Source organism: Nylanderia fulva, unplaced genomic scaffold, assembly GCF_048542155.1.
Source record: "Nylanderia fulva isolate GAGA-0341 unplaced genomic scaffold, ASM4854215v1 Scaffold9, whole genome shotgun sequence".
Classification (NCBI taxonomy): Eukaryota; Metazoa; Arthropoda; class Insecta; order Hymenoptera; family Formicidae; genus Nylanderia; species Nylanderia fulva.
Genome location: NW_028191026.1, coordinates 1,296,397 through 1,315,977, shown reverse-complemented (window position 1 = coordinate 1,315,977; position 19,581 = coordinate 1,296,397). Strand labels below are relative to the sequence as shown.

At 37.3% G+C, this 19,581-nt stretch overlaps 2 protein-coding genes across 7 annotated transcripts in view; one reads left to right on the top strand and one right to left on the bottom strand.

Annotated features, from left to right (window-relative positions):
• The window catches only part of LOC114946631 (uncharacterized), a 180,635-nt gene that overhangs the window by 49,953 nt on the left and 111,101 nt on the right, over window positions 1-19,581 (top strand). The window contains exon 1 of one of the 2 annotated variants that reach the window (XM_085489647.1): window positions 815-1,089. The exons of the other annotated variant lie outside the window; for it this stretch is intronic. The gene's annotated coding sequence lies outside the window, so the exon portion shown is untranslated. Of the gene's footprint in view, window positions 1-814; window positions 1,090-19,581 lie in introns of those variants that run through there. 2 annotated transcript variants of the gene reach the window in all.
• Window positions 5,665-19,097, bottom strand: Rab3 (RAS oncogene family member Rab3). Of its 5 annotated transcripts, XM_029323235.2 has the most exons (5): window positions 13,592-14,114; window positions 13,258-13,518; window positions 11,893-12,105; window positions 11,364-11,654; window positions 5,665-10,962 (listed from the first exon to the last, which is right to left on the bottom strand). In XM_029323235.2, the coding sequence occupies exons 2-5, from the start codon at window positions 13,369-13,371 to the stop codon at window positions 10,804-10,806; spliced, it is 777 nt and encodes a 258-aa protein (XP_029179068.1). In that variant the 5' UTR covers window positions 13,372-13,518; window positions 13,592-14,114; the 3' UTR covers window positions 5,665-10,803. The 5 variants fall into 5 exon arrangements, with proteins under 5 accessions (XP_029179068.1, XP_029179071.1, XP_029179070.1 ...); XM_029323238.2 differs by lacking the exons at window positions 13,258-13,518; window positions 13,592-14,114 and adding an exon at window positions 18,658-19,097; XM_029323237.2 differs by lacking the exons at window positions 13,258-13,518; window positions 13,592-14,114 and adding an exon at window positions 15,553-15,714.

Sequence of the window (19,581 nt, the reverse complement as noted above, 5' to 3'; positions counted from 1 at the left end):
AGGACAACGCGCCGCAAGATCAATTGATCGATTATCCGTAATCAAATAAGTTACACTCGAGCAGAATTTCGAAAGGTCAGACGAGCTGTTGAAGCTCGCCACACGCGGCCACCCTCTCATATACCTGGACACTCTTTACTCGCTCTCTTGCTCGCCAAAGCTTCCGCAGAAGCATCGGATCTGGAGCTGAAGGAGGTGCGATGTGCGATCGACTCGTGACGAAATTATATTTAATATACATACGACGTAAAAACTGTTTTGTCATAAAATTCAAATCACCGTGGATAGTTTTCGACTATTGCCTGTGATTCCTATCATTACAGTAATTAATTTTACATATATATAAACGGATTACCCTTTTATTGGGCTATTTAATAATTTAATGCCTGTGAAAATCACACATTTATATTAAGTACAGTAATAGGTAGCTAATTTGTTATAATGATATAAATGCATTATGTTATAATTATAACTGTATTATATATATCATAATTATTAGGTTGGTAAATTGCCAGAAATATATATATATATACGATATATATTTCATTTTATTTAATTCGTGCGTGTAATGAAATTGTAAATTAACAATTACGGTAATAATTCAAGGAAATCAACATTTTGTGACCTCTAAGCAGTACTGAATTGCGCTTCCCTCGGTTTATATTAGCACTCTCTCGTAGCTGAATATATTTCCCTTTAGCATATACGTCAAACACGTGTTGCTACGCAATTCGTTATATTCGCGATCGTCCGCTCTTCGAGAGATAGTTCGTCGAGTGCCAAGGGCTTAATTTGCGCGGAACGAGAGATTAACCTGGCTTTAAAGCAGTTTTAATACGCGACTATCTCTCCCTCGAGGACGATCGTCGCGAGATGGTGTCGACATTCTAAACGCCGCGTATTAAGAACCGCGATATTTATCGCGTGCGTGCACACGCGGCAAAAAAGTTCGGTCGCTTTGACGTTTCGCTATGAAATAGTGGTCGCGAGTGCACTCGATGCACAACGGGTGTAACTAATAATATCGCTGTGTTGCGACAACACGCACACCACCTCTGGAAACAAAATATGCTATGTACAGGTCGAGAGGTACTCGTGAAATTTTATTCCACTAACGGTTTGCTTTAGTATCTCACTGTCTGCGTATATGGAAGGGAAAATGCAGGTTTTGGACAAAATATTTAGACGAAAATAAAAATTATTATAACGAATTAAAGTCGAAACGAGCGAATCAACCGTACAGTAATTTGCTAAATGACACTTTTAATGGAAAGGATTTATAAAACTTTGAAATAGTACGACTCGATATTTTTTTTAATTGTTGACTTAAAAACTCTTGAATACATGTGCCTGTGTATATAATATAATTTAATATAAAGGAGAGAGAAAGAGAGAGAATTGCGAATGTATGCGTAAATTCCTGGCTAAAAGGGTACAATTTTGTCCGCTTGTTTTCGCGGGCGTAACGATAATCGAGAATTGCGTTATTTTAATTCGAATAAAATACAAAACACAGTTGGCGTGACAAAATGTGAAGAAGCATGCCCGCGAATATCGATCCCACGTGTTCGGCTCGGTTTGCGAAATTTATACTCTCTGTAATATTAAGGGTTTATATATATATATATGTATATGAGAGAGATCTTTCTGTTGGTCAAACACGAAGGACGTATGTGTTCAGGTCGGGAGAACGAATTGTCAAGGTTGCAATCCCGTTGGGATTAGTGGATTAGGTCGACTGGATCGGAAAAGGTATCCTATTCTCATGCGATATTGCAATGCTGCAGTATTCAACAATGTGTTGCATACAAACTGTGACGCGATAAGTGAGGTGTGACTGCCAAGCTGATATTAATTTTTGCGACATTTAGATCCCTGTAGCGTGCTTACAAATGCGATTGAATTTCCGATTATTTTTCCTCCATCCCATTTTTACGTCGATCATTCCTCCTACATTGTTTCCCTATAAATGGAAATAATTGGTTTGTAATATACATACAATAGAGCGAGTATTTATCTATGGATACTTCAAAGTTGTAACTTTTTCGGCAAAAGAATACAATTGACGTTTTTTTTTTACATACTTAATTAATCGATTCAATATATATAATTCAGATTAAAGAAAATTTTGACATTTTACAAGCGAGTCGTACGTTTTTTTTTTCGCTCGAAATTCGCTATAAATGAATGACCGATACATACTCTTACGTAGGTTTTTATCGTACCTATCGTTCCCTCGCGTCGTTTCTTGCATGTTTAACGTTCATTAACCGTCTCTCGTCTAAGAGCAAAAAGATGATCGTGACGCAGCTCACCGAGTCGAGTATCCGAATCCTTCGGGAAGTCCCGAGATGCTCGTCACACGCGATATCGCTGGCGTGTTACTTGTGAATGTCGGACATCGTATTCTCTATTCTCCTGTTTATTCCACATCCTGGGTCGCATTCGAATAGACGAAAACCGTCCGTCACTTGGGTAATCTAATAAATATCGACGCGGACGTCGCGCGCGCATTTCGTCTCTCTGGAGAATTCTCGAGAAGAGCTGTCTCTCTCGCTTCTCTCCCTCCCTCGAGTTTCTTGTAACTCAATATGTACGATCGCGACGTCGAGGCGTTACAGAGACCGACCCAATTTCCCCACGAATCCGCTGTATAACGACTTCGCTTTTGATCGGGTCTTCGCGTGCTGCACTCCGGAGACAATCTCGTTAGGCGACTCCGTCGTCGACCACGACGACGACGGAAAAACTAATCATGCGCTACAAAGCCCCCGGGGTTAATGGGATGCCCGGGTGGCGATTCGTGGTTTTTAAAATTCACGACACGTCTCGGCGTCTCTCTCTCTCTCTTGTGTGATGGTCTTAACTAACGAGATTACTAACGCTATATACAGTGACCTCCATCACGTCGTCTTTCATCTACGGATTCTCCGATCGATTCGATATCGATTTTTCATTAACGAAAATATATCGAGGTACAAATAGGTATACTTGAAGAGGTTAATAAAAGATGTACATTTTTCTTGAAGAAAAAAGATGAGCGAGATAATTTTTTATTCACGAGATCGAATGAATAATTTAGTTTACTCCTTGTATCATCTTTATACCGGCGATTTTCATGTTTTATGTATACCTATGTGTGCGGCGAGATCGAGAATTGTAATAGAGTCCTTTATCGGAATCGAGAGCAAAAGTCGCCGTATTTATCTCGAATTTTTATCTGAAAGATATATGTGATGTTTATTTGATAAAGGGAGTGAAATTAGATAACGTGCTTTTGATGTATCTTTTTGATAAATTTATGACGTGAACGCGAACGAAATTGCCGATTTATCAGTTCTAAATGGATCTGCCAACGTTTCACAACGTAGGTAGGCATCGACGGCCCTCTTCTCTGTGGGTCAACGCCTATCGACTATTTTTACCGTATTAGAAGACAAGAAGGCTCTCTTCAAAGAGGTATTCATTTATAACCCCTTTTAAATGTTCAAGAAAAGGTGCAAAAGTCTCTCGCAATATATGTGATCCATAATATCTGTACAAGGTCTGAAAAAGTTGTTCGTAGTTGTTTCGTGAAAGCAGCGATTTTAAATTTTGTATATTTATTTTCAAATTAATCTGACCCAAAGTAACACAATGGTATTAAATAAAAACAATTCTTATACGAATTTTCAGTAACTGTGTGTGACGTGATAAAATCTTTCTTTCGATAATACATTTTTCCTATACCTAAGAAAAAATCGATGCACTCTGTTGCAGCTAATATTCTATTCTGGATTATTTTAAACGCTAGAAAAAATCCGAGACAATTTATAGAAAGGTTACACCCAGATTCTTCAGTGATTTACGAGTCGTTCGTCTCGACTTTTGATCGTTGACAAAATAGCTACAATGCTAGCGCTTGTCTCTGGGCGAGACAGAATCAGCTTGTTGCCAAGGATCTCCCAAAGTGCATTGCGATTCCGTGGCGAGAGAGAGAGAGAGAGAGAGAAAAATTGCGAGAGATATCCGACGAGGCGAATGTCTCGAATGTTTTCCCGGTGCGACGCGAAAATTCTCGCAGGGCCAACAACGCGCGAGTGCTTGTCATTGCTGCGGGCGCCAGATTTTTCCCGAACACGGGAGCGAGGATCGAGCTTTTCGCGTCGCCAGTTTGCTGCCAAGAAATCTATTTGCGGCGACGTCACTATGTTTTTAGACGTCCAAGGACAACGACGGCTAACAACTCTCTTATTTGCCTTTATTCGCCCTTAAAAGCGCCTCTTGATTCGCTTTTTTGCTTTGAAGTGTCTTCCAGGTTTAATATCTGTGCAGGTAGTAATCATGCTGCGAATACTTTGAAAAGATACACACGCGAAATGTTGACCAATCTGAAATCTATAATTATTTTTAAAAAATTTTATATATAGACATAAAATAATGCAATGATGATGTATAAAGAAATATTTAGTTTGGATTGAGAAAATTAGTTTAGATGAAAAGGAGTTTTCTATATGTGTGAAATTTCGTGTTAATTTTCTAATAGATGTTTTTTTATCCAATTAACTTTTATATACCATGTAATTTCGTTGTACTTTGATTTGTCATTACAACGTCATGAATATATAGTAAGTTTTATCTATAATGGCAATTATTATTTTGCGGTTGTTGTCGAAATTTCATCTATGGACAATGGCCAAGTTCCAGGATGATATTCTCACTGTAATTTATTGGCACCTACGTCGTTCATAAATTTGACGAAAATGTTCCGACGATTACTTTGTGCAGATGTGAATTTAAAGTGCCCTATCTTTTATCCAGGATATGAAATTTATTAGAAAATTATTCTGTTGTTGAAAACAATATATAGACCTTCAACACAACTGAATTGATAATGAAACAACGTATTAAAAAAAAAATAATAGGATATGATTTAAAATTTTGTAATGATCTAATATAATAGACAAATTTATTATAACAATATTTCCTATTTTTTCTTTACAACAATTACCTATGAACTCAATTATTTTTTAATTTTGTTTGCGATAAGTAAATGGAATTTAATATCTAATATGTATAATTATGTAAAATTTTATCGCGCGTTTTTGTTATTAGTAATTATTTTTTTTAATACTTAAAAATACTGAACAAAAGTTAATGTTTTCTTTTTTTTATGTGTGCGATTTTTTCATTTCTCACCAGGATATGTACTGTCAGTGAGACTGGATGCAATTACGGCAGACTGCCGGATTTCGAGCGCTAATTTTGTATTTGCACGTAATTTTAGAGAGGGACGTAATGCACCCCTTTTCAATGACGCACTTCTATTTCCACGCCGAGCAGAGAAAGAATTAAATTACCTGAATTTGGACGTTCTCACAAGTTTTCACGTGAAACAGCTACAAATAATTATGACGAACGTTTAAATTAAACTTGGTTTGAATTAAACTTAAATCTTCATTGAATACTTTTGCGCGCATTTTATATCTCGTAAATAAAAGCAGAAAAAAATTAATTGCGCCGTATTAATATTATTTAATAATTTTTTCAACTTAAAATATTCGCGCGTAATGTAGAGAAAGAATTGTTAAATGTTTTCTCACATTCTTCTTACCTTTTGTCTCTTGAGGAACATTTGTTTAAGCAGGTTTCGTTGGAAAAAGAAACTCAAGAAGCGACACAACGTTACTCCCGTGGAGAAAATCGATATCGCTGACTGTATTTGTTTCTATACAATTAAGCTCTGCTTATATATATATATATATATATATATATATATATATATATAAATAATATATGATCGATGCTTGATACACTGGCGTACAATGAAGCTTCATCGATAACGTCCCAAATATTCGGGGAAACGAAGAGAATCTCTCTCTCCGTCGCGATAAATCGCAAATTGTCGGAAATTCGAGCGACGATGACAGAGAATCTTTTAACGATATGCGCTATGCAAGGCAGGAATGACAGGTGACGATGATGCAGTCGTCAACTTACGCATCCCTTTCTCTCCCTTTCTCTCTCTCTTTCTCGCGAAAAGAATTGACAGAATGTGCTATCGTATCGTTATACACGGAGAGAATTTTGAAGATCATGATAATTGTGGGACAATATGAAAAATTATATAAGAGTGTTTTTCTGATTAAAAATATTTATCACAATAAAAAATATTAATATGTACATAGTAAAATTAATCGAACATATTTTATATCTTATCGAGGTAGACATTAATATTTTTCTTGTGGTAAATATATTAACCAGAGAAACTCTTATAAAATTTTTAGGGTAAATTCAAAATTCTCTCCGTAAAAAGATCGATCTCGTCGGATGTTTTGCGAAACACTCGATAATTCTTTCGCGACATAAACCGAAGACACCTTCGCGAGTTGACCGGAGGATTCAGTGATGATAGGACGCTCTGCAGAAAATGGGCGAAAGAATCCATAAGATACTTTGCTTTATGGATCTTTCGGAATCTTGGAATTATCTCACGATTAGCTTCAAGAGAGAATTGGCTTTGAACTTTTATCTCTTCTCTCTAGCGATAGAAAGAAAATCGAAAGGACATCTAATTGTAAGAGGATCCTAAACTTTTCCTCAAATGACACATTCACATTTCCATTTGACAGCAAAGGGATAAGGTTGACTTTTCGATTCGGTCGATTTTTCTGCAAAGCGATTAATGGTAAAATTGGGGGTGAAGACTAATCGAAAGTCGTGTCACAATTGAGCGAGATCGCGATAAGCGACTGCCAACTGCACCTACCAATTGGTCCTCCGAATTGTTTGTCAATGATTTGTACACGTGTTGCAAATTATAGATTTACTCCACTGCTCGTTTTTCTTTCTTTTCTTTTTTTGTGTATCTCTCTATCTACCTCTCTCTCTCTCTCTCTCTTTATCTCTCGCGTACACATATTGCACGTGCGATACACAATTAGCTCTGTTATTTTTTTAAATATATATGTATATATATTGTTTACATTTGTTGCTACGTCAAATTTTCTCATTGCAAAGTATTCCTGTGTTATATTCACTCATTCGCTCATTCTTTTTCTCTCTCTCTCTCTTTCTTTCTTACTTTTCCTCGCGCGCTTACATACACACAAACACTCTTTCTCTCTCTCTCTCAGGATCTGCATTATTAACGGATTGTGCACATATACACGTATAATTAACATATACAACGTAGCGGTCGTTGAAAACATCCATGATTGACTTCTGCTACAATTATACAGCTTATTTAGAATACAACTGTTTTGTTACAAATGGTCAACGTAACGCCTGTAATGTGGATTTCTTTTTTTTTTTCATGTGTGTTTTTTTCTTCGTGTAATATATATATGTATGTGTGTGCGCGCGCGTGCGTGTACATGTGTCTGTATTGATAGATTATTGTATTATCGTTAACGTAATTATAATTAATATTAGGCGTATATATATAGTACAGTTTACACACCGTACAATACATACATACAAGCACCCGCGACAACCGGAAAAATGTTTCTGTTCATAAAAAAAAGAAAAGGAAAAAAGTAGATCGAAATTCTGTATATAATTTCGACTAGTTCGGACTTTAACCCTAAAGACAAAAATCTATAACGTTCTACAAATAATCCGGGTACGCGCTAATTGGATTTTTTGCACGTCTATCTATAGCAACGAGATCGAACTTATCGAAACTTACAGTATAGTAATATTCGTGATAGTCGAAATGTCAATTAATATACCCTCATTTTTTCGATCTTGTTCTCGATAACGATTTGCAAGAATTTCGCGACATTTGCGCTCGATTAAGTGAATTAAACGAATGAATCGCGTCCGGTGTCGCGGGCGATTTCTGGCATCTCTTCTCGCTAAATGAACGCATTACACATTACACCTTATTACAGATTCAGTGATACATAATAGATACCTTTTTGTTTTTATTATCTCACTTATGTACAGAGGGCAGCTTGCCTATAGTAGGTAGGTAGATAGGTTTAACGCCGGATGACGACTGAAGTAGTAGTAGTAGTAGTAATAGTAGCGGGATGCCGGTACTCCTCGATAATTGACGCCAGATCGATGCTCCTGGTTCCTCTTGGAATATTTCGCGGTATCGTCAAACCTGTCACTATAATTCGGTCTTTGTCGATACCGCTATTAAATTCGCTAATGCTCTCTCCCTTAAATAATTTCGCGAAAAGTGCCATTTCGAGGTCCATACAATATATTGTATGATGTCGCCGAATGATAAATACTGATTATTACGTTAGATTATGCTGCGACATCGTGTTGTCGTCGAAAATTCGGAGATTTAACATTTTACAGTTCACCGAAGGTATGATACTCTCTTTCGATCATAATTTTATTCGAAGGATAAGTAATTGAAAATAATTAGTAAAACATAGCTAGAAAGAATGATAGAATTAAATTTATTCTTGCAATGCGATTCTCTTTTTTCTTGTCGCTTTTTATTGATAAATATTATTTCATTGAAAACAGAAACGCGCGACAGAAGAGACGTTAAATAAATTACATTTCGGTCCAAGATTAATGAAAACTAAAATATTGATAAATGCAATCATTTCTCCGAAACGTCAAGAGAGATTTAACATTTCAATCGATTTGAATAAGTGACACTTTAAAACGTCCGCAAAAACGTACTTCAGTCGCAATAAAAAATATATATTTGCATTTAGCATTCAAACTCTGGATTTTGAATTAATACTCGAACTTTTGTGAGTGAAAATTAATTGTGCATTTTGATCGGCGTCGTCACATTGTCATCGTGATGTTTATATCTAAATTATGAGAGTTATACTCGTCGCGAATCATCAGTGAATCATCGATTGCGCCTGAATAATCGAATACTATCGGTTAAAAAAATATTTCAAGTGTTAAAAAAGTTTGGAAACGAGAGGTTCTCTATATCTTTAGAAGATAGACGTAAAAGATTCCCTTTAAAAGCATATTGCTTAAATTTTCTCAAAAAACATCTCTTTCATTGAAATATACTTTGTATTTTATATATGTTTAAATCATTTTTTTTTTATAGAATATCCGATTGTAGATTGAACGTGAGACTTATTCAATCGCTTCCATGTGAATTACAACAAATATTAATGTAATAATATTTGCTAAAACAATCGTTCTTGCTCGCGTATCTTATATCGTTCTTGTAGTTAACCTTTCATCTCCTTAGGTCGTCGCAAATGTTTAATCGTTTCTCTGTCATTTAAAATTTTTATTGCCACAATAAAACACAAATTGTTTTAAAATACAACTAATATATATTTCTTAGTATATGTTTAAATAATATTTTTTTAGACAACAGTTATTACAACTCGCACAATTTCAATTTCGAAACAAAACAAAATTTCGCGCGTATATATTTGCATTGTCTGCATTAATTAGACAAAAGAAGCTAAAAGGTTAATTCGATTACATCGCCGATTAATCAATATTCTGAACTTGTGTAATTTTGTCGAATGATTGACGCTTATTGTCAGACTTTCTTGGGCGCATTTTACTTAATGCACGGACTTGAGTCACTCCCTTCGGTCGTCCCCGATATTTTTGCATGAAAAAAAAAAAACCTATAATGCCAAACATCGAGCAACATCGTTCCCGCTATCACGATCATCGTCATTAATTATTATCAACCGCGAAACGATACAATGTATCTTCGTACTTCTAATTTCTTTTTCTCGCGCGATTTTCTACTCTTTTTTTTTTCTTCTCAACAACAGAAGTCCTGCATTATTTCGTTGAGTCCAGATCTCGATGCCACAAACATCGAAATTAAACTAAAACGAACATGAACTTTAACATTTTTCTCTTCAAATGTAATTTTTATAAAGGGGGCTAATTAAAAGCACAAATATTTCAGACTTTAACGTTTGCTGTCTTAAAGATTGTTTTTATGAATGATTGATCGCGAGTCAATTAAGTCTTTCGCTTTTTTTTGTTCTTTAAAAAAATAAGAGATCGGGACTAAATCTGAATTAAGATTAAGTAATTCTTAATATAGTGAAAAGGAGCAATTTTTCATATTGTTGATAATTATCGTAATCGATGTTACACTGAAAAAAAAATTTTGTTGGATTAACAAAAATTCTGTTCGAAAATGGACGAAACGGAATTCTGGTTGAATCTACCAGAATTCCTTTTAATACAACAAATATCTTGTTTGCACCAATAAACTGATTTGTTGTACAAACAAGATGCTTGTTGCATTAAAAGGAATTCTGGTAGATGCTTGTTGCATTAAAAGGAATTCTGGTAGATTCAACCAGTAATTCCGTTTTGTCTATTTTCAAACAGAATTTTTGTTAATCCAACAAAATTTTTTTTCCAGTGTACGTTTATATCTGAAGAGAGCGCGATGATTAACGTGTCTGCGGCATGGAAATTTGAACTTGTCCAAGTCCATCCCTGACTCTCGTCAAGCGGATGAACCGAAAGGAGGACCACGACCGATCGGTCGTTGGCCAATTCGGTCGTACCTCGATGATCACAATCGTTATGTGTATATATATATATATATGTATATATAATTATAGCGTACATTATAGATTCATTTTACATGTGATCTCGCGCCAAGAAAGGATGAAAGGAAATATTAGATGAGAACAAAATACGGCCTCCGTAGTAAATAACGTAACGAAGGAACGACGAAGTAAGTGGACTAGTTAACTCGCCAGCGTCGCACACACGACACTTTCGCCTCCTTTTTTTCTTTTCCCTCCTTTCCAACACACGCAACACACACGTGCAACACACACATACGATCTCTCTGGGTTTCTTCTCTCCCTTCCGCGTGTCGCCGCATATTTTTTAGCAATTACAGTTAGCGTTCGCTGGATTGGTCGGCTGATCGGTGAGTCGTTGACCCTTGCCGGTCTGACCCATACCGCCCGCCATCAGGGTTGGATCATTGTCCAAGGATTCGCTCATCTTGTCGCATATTATATCCACCAGCGTCTCGAACACCGCCTGTTGAAACGAGAAAGAGAGAGAATCGATCATATACGTGTGACCTCGCGACAAGCGGGATCGATATTTCCGCAAGTTCTCGCGGCACAATAAAGTAGGCGATCGTGTGTCAGAGATTTGTGAAAGGGCATTCAAAAATTCTCGTAAAATTCTGAATTATTTTCTCACTCTGTAAAACCAACTTGAAGAAATCAGTCTTTTTTCTTCGATGAATAGAGATTTGATATCGAATCAGAATTAATTCTTTGAAGGAAATACACGTACGCTACTTTTACTGTATAAATATTACGTATAAGACAAGACATTAATTGGCAACATTTTAATAATTGCGAAATTTCTATCTCGAGAATTTAATTTGATTTATCAAATTTTTGTTTCTAAGAGACAAGAGACGTACATACCTTAACATTGATATTTTCTTTGGCCGAGGTCTCGAAGAATCGAACCCCTAATTGTTCCGCCAACTGTTTACCTCTCTCGGAGCTGATCACCCTCTCTTCTTCCATGTCGCACTTGTTGCCCACGAGGATTACCTGGGCGTTGTCCCACGAATAGTTCTTTATTTGCGTAACCCAGTCCTGGACTGAGTTAAAGGACTCCTCGTTTGTGATGTCATACATTAAGATGAAACCCATCGCGCCTCTGTAATAGGCCGTTGTGATCGTTCTGTATCTCTCCTGACCCGCCGTGTCCTGTCAAAATAACCAATCAATCAAAGAATCAGCAATGTTCTGTACAAAATAAATATAATTGGTACATATGCTTTTACTTAAATGTAAAAGGTTACGTGATTATCAACGCAACTAGAAGCGGTACATTTATAATATATGCAAATCATTATTTTTTTATGTATATACCAGTTATCGTGAAAAATATTGTATGAACTTTTCTGATTACGCGTGCATAATGAACGAGCAAAGGTATACTGACCCAGATCTGTAACTTGACCCTTTTGTCGTGTCTGAAGACGGTCTTCACTTTAAAGTCAATTCCCACGGTCGACACGAAAGCCGAGGTGAAGGAGTCGTCCGCGTAGCGAAAGAGGAAGGAAGTCTTTCCGACAGATGAGTTGCCGATTATCAGCAATTTGAACATGTAATCAAAATTCTGATCCGCGGCATCTCTGCCATCCTGACGCGCCATCTGCGAAGGAGTTACACAGCTTTAGAAAATCATTTATTTAAACATTTTTGTTAATTTATAAAGAAGATTCGATCCTATATACATGTAGAAAATTATAAAAGATTTCTTACATCGAAATAATATAGATATATACATTATTTTTTTAAATTTTGGCATTCGGATTTACGGGTCGACGAATTTAAGGGAGAGGTGGTTCGTGTATTTCGATTAGCTTTGCACGTATTCGCATCGTAAAATGACATGATGGCTGTGATGGTCGAGAGAAGAAGCCGTTCGATGCAACAGATGAGTTTACGATGCATGATTCGTCACAGTTTATCGGACCGCATAATCACGTTCGAGAAAATATTGGATAAAAATATCGAAAAGTTTAGAGGCCACAAACACATGTAAAGAATCTATACGAGAGAAGGTTGGCACGGCTTTACTCGATTTTTTATTCGGAGATTTAATTTTGGTTCATCATTTCGGAATCGATAAAAGGCATTGTAATTAACTGTCAGATTGTCGATAATTTTCAAAAGGGAATTATTTGTATAACAGCTTTTTCCAAAGCTGATTTGTCTCTATTAAAGTAAAAATAAAATATTTTAATAAACAAATAAAAAATTGTATAGAGATTTTATAAAGTCATAATATTTGTCCGAATTTATTAGTATAGTAAAATAATATTGTGTACATGTCGTTCTCTCTTTCTTTTTCCGAAAATACAGTATTTATATTATTTCAACGGTATTGCCGAATGATGAATTAATTGTTTAATCTAAAAATACATATATTATATATGCATAACAAAATAAATAAATAATTTTTAAAAATTATTGTTTGTTTTTGGGAGATTATAATAGGTTGAATAATTAAATGTAAAGCATTGAAGAAAAGTTATATTCGATTAGCAACTTGTAGTCATTTCAATAGTTCGTCAACTTGGCGCGTAACTCATTATAGTCTCATAAATCCGTCAGTTATGTAAACTGCGAGCGGAAAATTCAATTGAACCGCTCGATCGCGGAAATTATAAATCGTCAATATTATCGCGCGCGTGTAAAGAGTCTTTTAATTGAAGTCCATTGAATAAATATTCTCTCGCGCATTTTTTCCCCTTCGCTCAAAACGCAATAGGGACGTGTCGGAGTCGATATTCCGATATACCGTATTGTCCTTCTGCGAGGTAATCTCGACGATGGACAGCATCCGGGCCATCCGCGTACGTAGCTCGAAAACGGAGTCCTTAACGCAGGATGCGTTCTCGCACCTTCTCGACATTTCGCACGTAACATGTGTCACGACACCCGATTGATCTTTCACGTCCTTCACGCTCTTCCTTTATTGCGGCCTTCGATAACATTAACGGGACTCTCTCAATTTTCTCTTTCTCCCTCTCTTTTTTGCTCTCTAGTCCCGTTTTATTAACTGCAATTAATTATGCATTTTATCTTAAGTCGTCCTTTGTGATCTCGTTCTATTGACACTCTAATTTATTTACCGTTTAATCAATCGCCTCACGTTTCGTCAAACTAAAACTCATCAGCTGCTTCGTTAATCGCTCCTAGTCTTGCTTTATTAATTAATAGTTTCATCAAGGGCGCGTAACAGCTTATTTCAGTCGAATTATGCAACGCTTTGATTAACTGTAGTGTTCTTTTTCAAAATAGTCTGCGTCTTCGAGAATTATTTATAATTGATAATCCGTTATAATTATTGCGTTCGCACCATCTCTTTTCCACATCACCGTTCACCATTTATTCGTCTTCGAGACGCAAGAGACTGTACAATGTAGTCTCTCTCTCTTTCTCTCTCTGATCACTCAATTGTGCTCAATTAATCAATCGAGAATAATTCGCGGACGATTCTCCGAATAGGAAGAATTCGCTGAAGAAATTATGCACTCCATTTGCGACCAACGACATCGCGGGAACTTGACAGGAAACTCCGACTCGATTAAGTCGGAGCAACTAGCAACGTGGCCACGTTCGCGGTTCTATCTTTCTTTCTACCATATATTTCTTCCGCACGTATGCGTCGATGGCGATAATCAGCGGCTCGCGATAGTCTGCGGTTCGCGCAGGTGCGTACACATTCGCGTTCACGTCGAATAATTCATTCCTTACATTCGTCTCTTGGATGTTTACCCAATGAATCATTCAAGTCTTATCTCAGGTGATTTCTTAACCGACATTTTGTCCATAAATATCCGTTCAACCATATCTTTCTTCGCACATTACAAATTGTTATTTTTATATATAAATATTTCTCAAGATACGAGATGAATATTGCCAGTAGCAATTAAAATCAAGGTTGTTAAAAGTAAAATGACCAAACTGGCTATCAATGCAGTTTTTTGATTCAAACAGCAACGTTTCGATTCTGGAATTGGGTCCTCTTCGGGCAACAAAATTTTTAATTGTTTAAAATTATAAAATAGGATGTATAAGAAACATTACTGTTAATCAATGTACAAATTAAAATTTTTATACATTCTATTTTATAATTTTCAACGATTTAAAATTTTGTAGCCTGAAGAGGACCCAATTCCAGGGTCGAAACTTTGCTGTTTGAATAAAAAAAAAACTGCGTTGATAGCCAGTTTGGTCATTTTAATTTTAACAATCTTGATAAATATTTGTCTTGGCTCGAATTAAAATTATGAATTGATACAATTTTTATTGTTTATTTTGCCTCAATTCAGAAGAAGGGATTTATTTTTGCTTGTGTTCTTATACCTTGAGAATTATTTACGAGTCTTATTTAGGAAAAATCTATACCTTTACAAGAAGAGAGAGAGAACTTTCCAGTGTAATTTATTCAGCGTGACAGTAATTAACAGAAGAGTTCTCTTTGATAGTTTGCCTTCTCTCTCTCTTTCTCGACGCGGAAGTGACGTAGACGGGGCGATGTAATATGTAAGAGAACAAGTTTCAAAACTCATCGATTACCGGACTTGTCAAAAGTTACACGGCTATACGCACGATGGAAAATAAATCGGTGGATCAAGAGTTATAAATACCTCTATACGCGAATGTAAAACCGCGAGCGAACCGAGAAACTTTTAGATCCGGTTCCCCTATCGATTTCACGCTCGATTCGTCGTACGAGTTATTTCAGGAGCAAAAGTGTACGAACTGTTTCGCCGATACAAACTCACTCATTTTACTCCAAGTTTTTATATGGAAAAAAGACATAATAATCTCCAAGATGTATGAAATCTTTGATTGATTTAGGATTCTATTTTCCCGAGCGAAACTTTTCACGAACTTTTGAGATTTTATCATAAATCTTAAGCAGAAAATATCAAAGTTAAAATTTTCGATTAGAATCAATTTCTTCTAGAAACGAGAAATCTTTAAAATTCAATATTTTACATCTCTCTGTCGAATCAAATAATATATATAAATTTATTTTCTATTTTTGCGTTTGGGAAATTGAATCGACTCTACGTTCGCTTACATGTGATTGAAACATTATTGATGCCTCGACATTCTCGATTGAGAAATCCCAGATTGTACGAATCGCAGTTTTTCTCGGCTTATTTCGAATCTGTCACGTGTATCGGTTCTCGAATGTGAAAACCGGATCCGATCGAGACAATCGCGTGGAGTGCACTGCGTACAGTTATTTAATGAAAAAAGTGCGTGATAAAAGGATAAAATCTCGTCCGGAAGACTGCGTCACGCACTCATACACGCACGTAAACACATATGATACGATGTACTACGATAGTGATGAAAAGTAGGGCAAGGTTTTCCGTATACGATAACAATGTCGGTCGCCATATGTCATGTCACGTTTGTTAACTACGGTAGTAGTTCTGGTAAAAAAAAGAAGGTGCAAACATGTTGACATCGTATACCGTCTGCGCGCATTGTTGTACAGTGTTACGACGATTTCTTTGACGAATGGCGATGCGTAATTGAGCGTGTCTCTCATCGGTGGACAGATGATGATTGAGGCGACGGGCGTTTTACGGAGGTCAAGTTAGATACGGAAAATCGATGGCATGTCGACGGGACAAGTCCATTTCTTCTCGACGACTTGGTGCGCGCGAAATTCCCAAGTTAATTTTACTATGAATGCGGAAACGTCAAACGCAGCTGATAGCTGACGGTTCGATATTTGTCCCTCTTGCTTCCCAAAAACATTCTAGTTTTCAAATCTCAGATCTCTCTTTCATCACATATTTTCTTTAAAGCTCATCAAGCGTGTTTATATTTCCGTAAAAAGATCGCGGAAGAAAATTCGTCTTAAATATTCTGCGCCTTAATTTCCTAAAATAAAATATTCCTGAAAATTTGCAAAATAATTGAAATACAAAAATCGGTAAAATTTGAGCTGAAATATTGTACGTAGAATGAAAGTTGAGAAGTTGAGGGAAAAAAGGAGGAGGACGATAAAAAGATCGCGAAGAAAATTCGTCTTAAATATTCTGCGCCTTAATTTCCTAAAATAAAATATTCTGAAAATTTGCAAAATAATTGAAATACAAAAATCGGTAAAATTTGTACTGAAATAATGTACGTAGAATGAAAGTCGAGAAGTTGAGGGAAAAAAGGAGGAGGACGATAAAAAGATCGCGAAGAAAATTCGTCTTAAATATTCTGCGCCTTAATTTCGTAAAATAAAATATTTCTGAAAATTTGCAAAATAATTGAAATACAAAAATCGGTAAAATTCAGTACTGAAATAATGTACGTAGAATGAAAGTCGAGAAGTTGAGGGAAAACAGGAGGAGGACGATAAAAAGATCGCAAAGAAAATTCGTCTTAAATATTCTGCGCCTTAATTTCGTAAAATAAAATATTCCTGAAAATTTGCAAAATAACTGAAATACAAAAATCGGTAAAATTCGAGCTGAAATAATGTACGTAGAATGAAAGTCGAGAAGTTGAGGGAAAACAGGAGGAGGATGATAAAAAGATCGCGAAGAAAATTCGTCTTATATATTCTGCGCCTTAATTTCGTAAAATAAAATATTCCTGAAAATTTGCAAAATAATTGAAATACAAAAATCGGTAAAATTTGTACTAAAATAATGTACGTAGAATGAAAGTCGAGAAGTTGAGGGAAAAAAGGAGGACAGCTTTGATTTTTCTTTTGACTTTGACAACTGGACGTGAGTTGCCTTTCCGAAGAGAGCCATCGCCGCGTCGGATCATAATTATCCGATTCGTATTCGCAATCACGCCCGCGATCCAACCAGTCGATCCCCGTCGACGACGGCGACACGGGGAACGACATTGAAGGGAGCAAATATTTTCGGAGAGGCAAATCGATTGTTACACCCGGTTGCCCACCCACGCTCGCGCTCTCGCGCCGCCCGTCCGTTACGTAGTTTCGATTTCAGTGCATCAGTAGAATGAACGGCGGCGAAAGATGGAGCCTCCGTTTTACGTCAGAGGCACGCGCGTCAGCGCAGGAATACTCGAGTCTTTTTAACTTGCCTCTCCTCGCCATGATCGAAAACGAATATATAATTCCTTCGAGATGTTCGACTGATTGAGAGGGCGCGATTAGGGCTTCCTTTATTCTGGAAAATAATCACGAATGCTTGTCAGTTTTATCGATCTTCAATAAACCGATGGAAGACGACAAAATATTAACAGCTGTAAAATGAGGAAAATCAGGAATAAAAGTGTGACGATGAAATTGAAATGATGAAGCAAATGCGATTGTCAAAAATAGAAGGTATCTGACGAAGTTATAAATAATTCATATCATTTTGTTTTACATCATTTTCTGTCTGGAAATATTTAAGACTCTTCTCGAAGAATATTCGTATTTGTATCTGCTCGAAAAACTCATATCGATGATTTATCTTACAATGAAATACACCGAAAAATGGTTTTAATTATCGTGCCTGATGAAGGCCGATGCTCAGCTGGGTGTTGCACGACAGGGAACTAACTTATCAGCGTGTTCTCTTCTATCTCGGTTTTCCTCAGCTTAATTTCGAGAGGAGGAAATTACTCGAGTAGGAGAAAATGTATTTGCGCCGCGAGGATCGCGAGAATAAATGTCGACGAATGAAATATAAATGGTTAGGCTTTTGCGGAATTGATTGAGAGAGAAGGAAGCATGGTCACCCACGTCACGACGACTCTACGGCGTCGCATGAAACGCAGAAAACGAGCTCGAGTGAATGAAAAGTCTGGCGATCGTGCCCGCAGTTTTCGCGACTGACAGAAAGCGAGAGAAAGCTTTCGACATACTTACATACATATCGAAGATTCGAAAACCTCGTACGTGACAAATATATAAGTGGAATGGAGAAAAAAAGGGCTAAAATCAAAATTAAGCTTTTCCTGCATAAATTGGTGAAATTGATTTTTGTGGAAGTAGAAAAGGAATAAAATCAAGCAACTATTTCAAAGTAGACGGAGAAGCGGGCAGAAACCAAGAGAAAGAGAGAGAGGGAGTGCGAGAGAGATGGAGATAGTTGAAGAGAAATCAATAAGCGAGTTATCGCGACGAGTTGACTTTTCTGGAGGAGAAAAATCGCGAGTTCTCGCCTTCCGTCAATCGCCTCGATTCTCTCGCGGACGGTCAAAGTGTCACCTGGAAGAGTCACTCCCTGCGGACGGGGAAGGAGATTGTCTCCCTTCGCGGATCGCTCTTTCGGATGACGCTCGAAATCTGGGGAAATCCTGCGCCTCAAATTCGTCGTCGTCGTCGTCGTCGTCGTCGTCGGCTGTCGATGCGACGTGAGATGCGACGACGGATGCACCACGCGTTGACGTTGCGCTCGGCTACCGATCGATTGATATTTAACGCGCACAGAAGAGGGGTTGAACGATGCCGAGTTCTCTCAAGGGGCGAGAGAGTGAGAGAGGGAGAGGGATGTTTTCCCTCTCTCGGAACCGCGCTCTTCGCGATCGCGGATCACGGTCAGCACTATTTCTCGTAGCGGAGACTGCTGCTGGACTGCTCGAACTCGCCGAAGAGTCTCTCGCCACCGTAGACCGCCCGAGTTGGTGGAAGTCCCTATATAGCCAAAGATATCGACCATGTTCGAGGACGACGGGCGGGGGTCGTCGTAGACGACGATCCCGCGGGGGTAGTGGAATCCGCGTCTGCGCGTCACCGACAACCCCCGACTCGACTCGCATCAATATAATCGTGAATAGAAGCACACCTCGACCGGGGAGAGAGAGAGGACACTTGTTGATCCGCGGGGATGTAGGCCGCGGACGACTCTGCTCGAGTCTAAGCGGAGTTCCCAGGATCGAGATCCTGCGAGAAGATCGAGAGATCGATGTTATTTTGCGATATTCCCTCTTTTAATCGAAATGATTGACGATGAATGTGCAAGGGAGAAATTCAAAGGCACAAACGCACTCTTTTTTGTCTAGGAAGGTATATAGCTTTTTTTTGAATTTTCTTATTAAAATAATTTTGTTGTCGGAAAGAAAAAGAAAAGAATGACAAATATACGGTAAAATATTATTTGAATCGAAGGTTTGATTAATATGAAAAATCGTA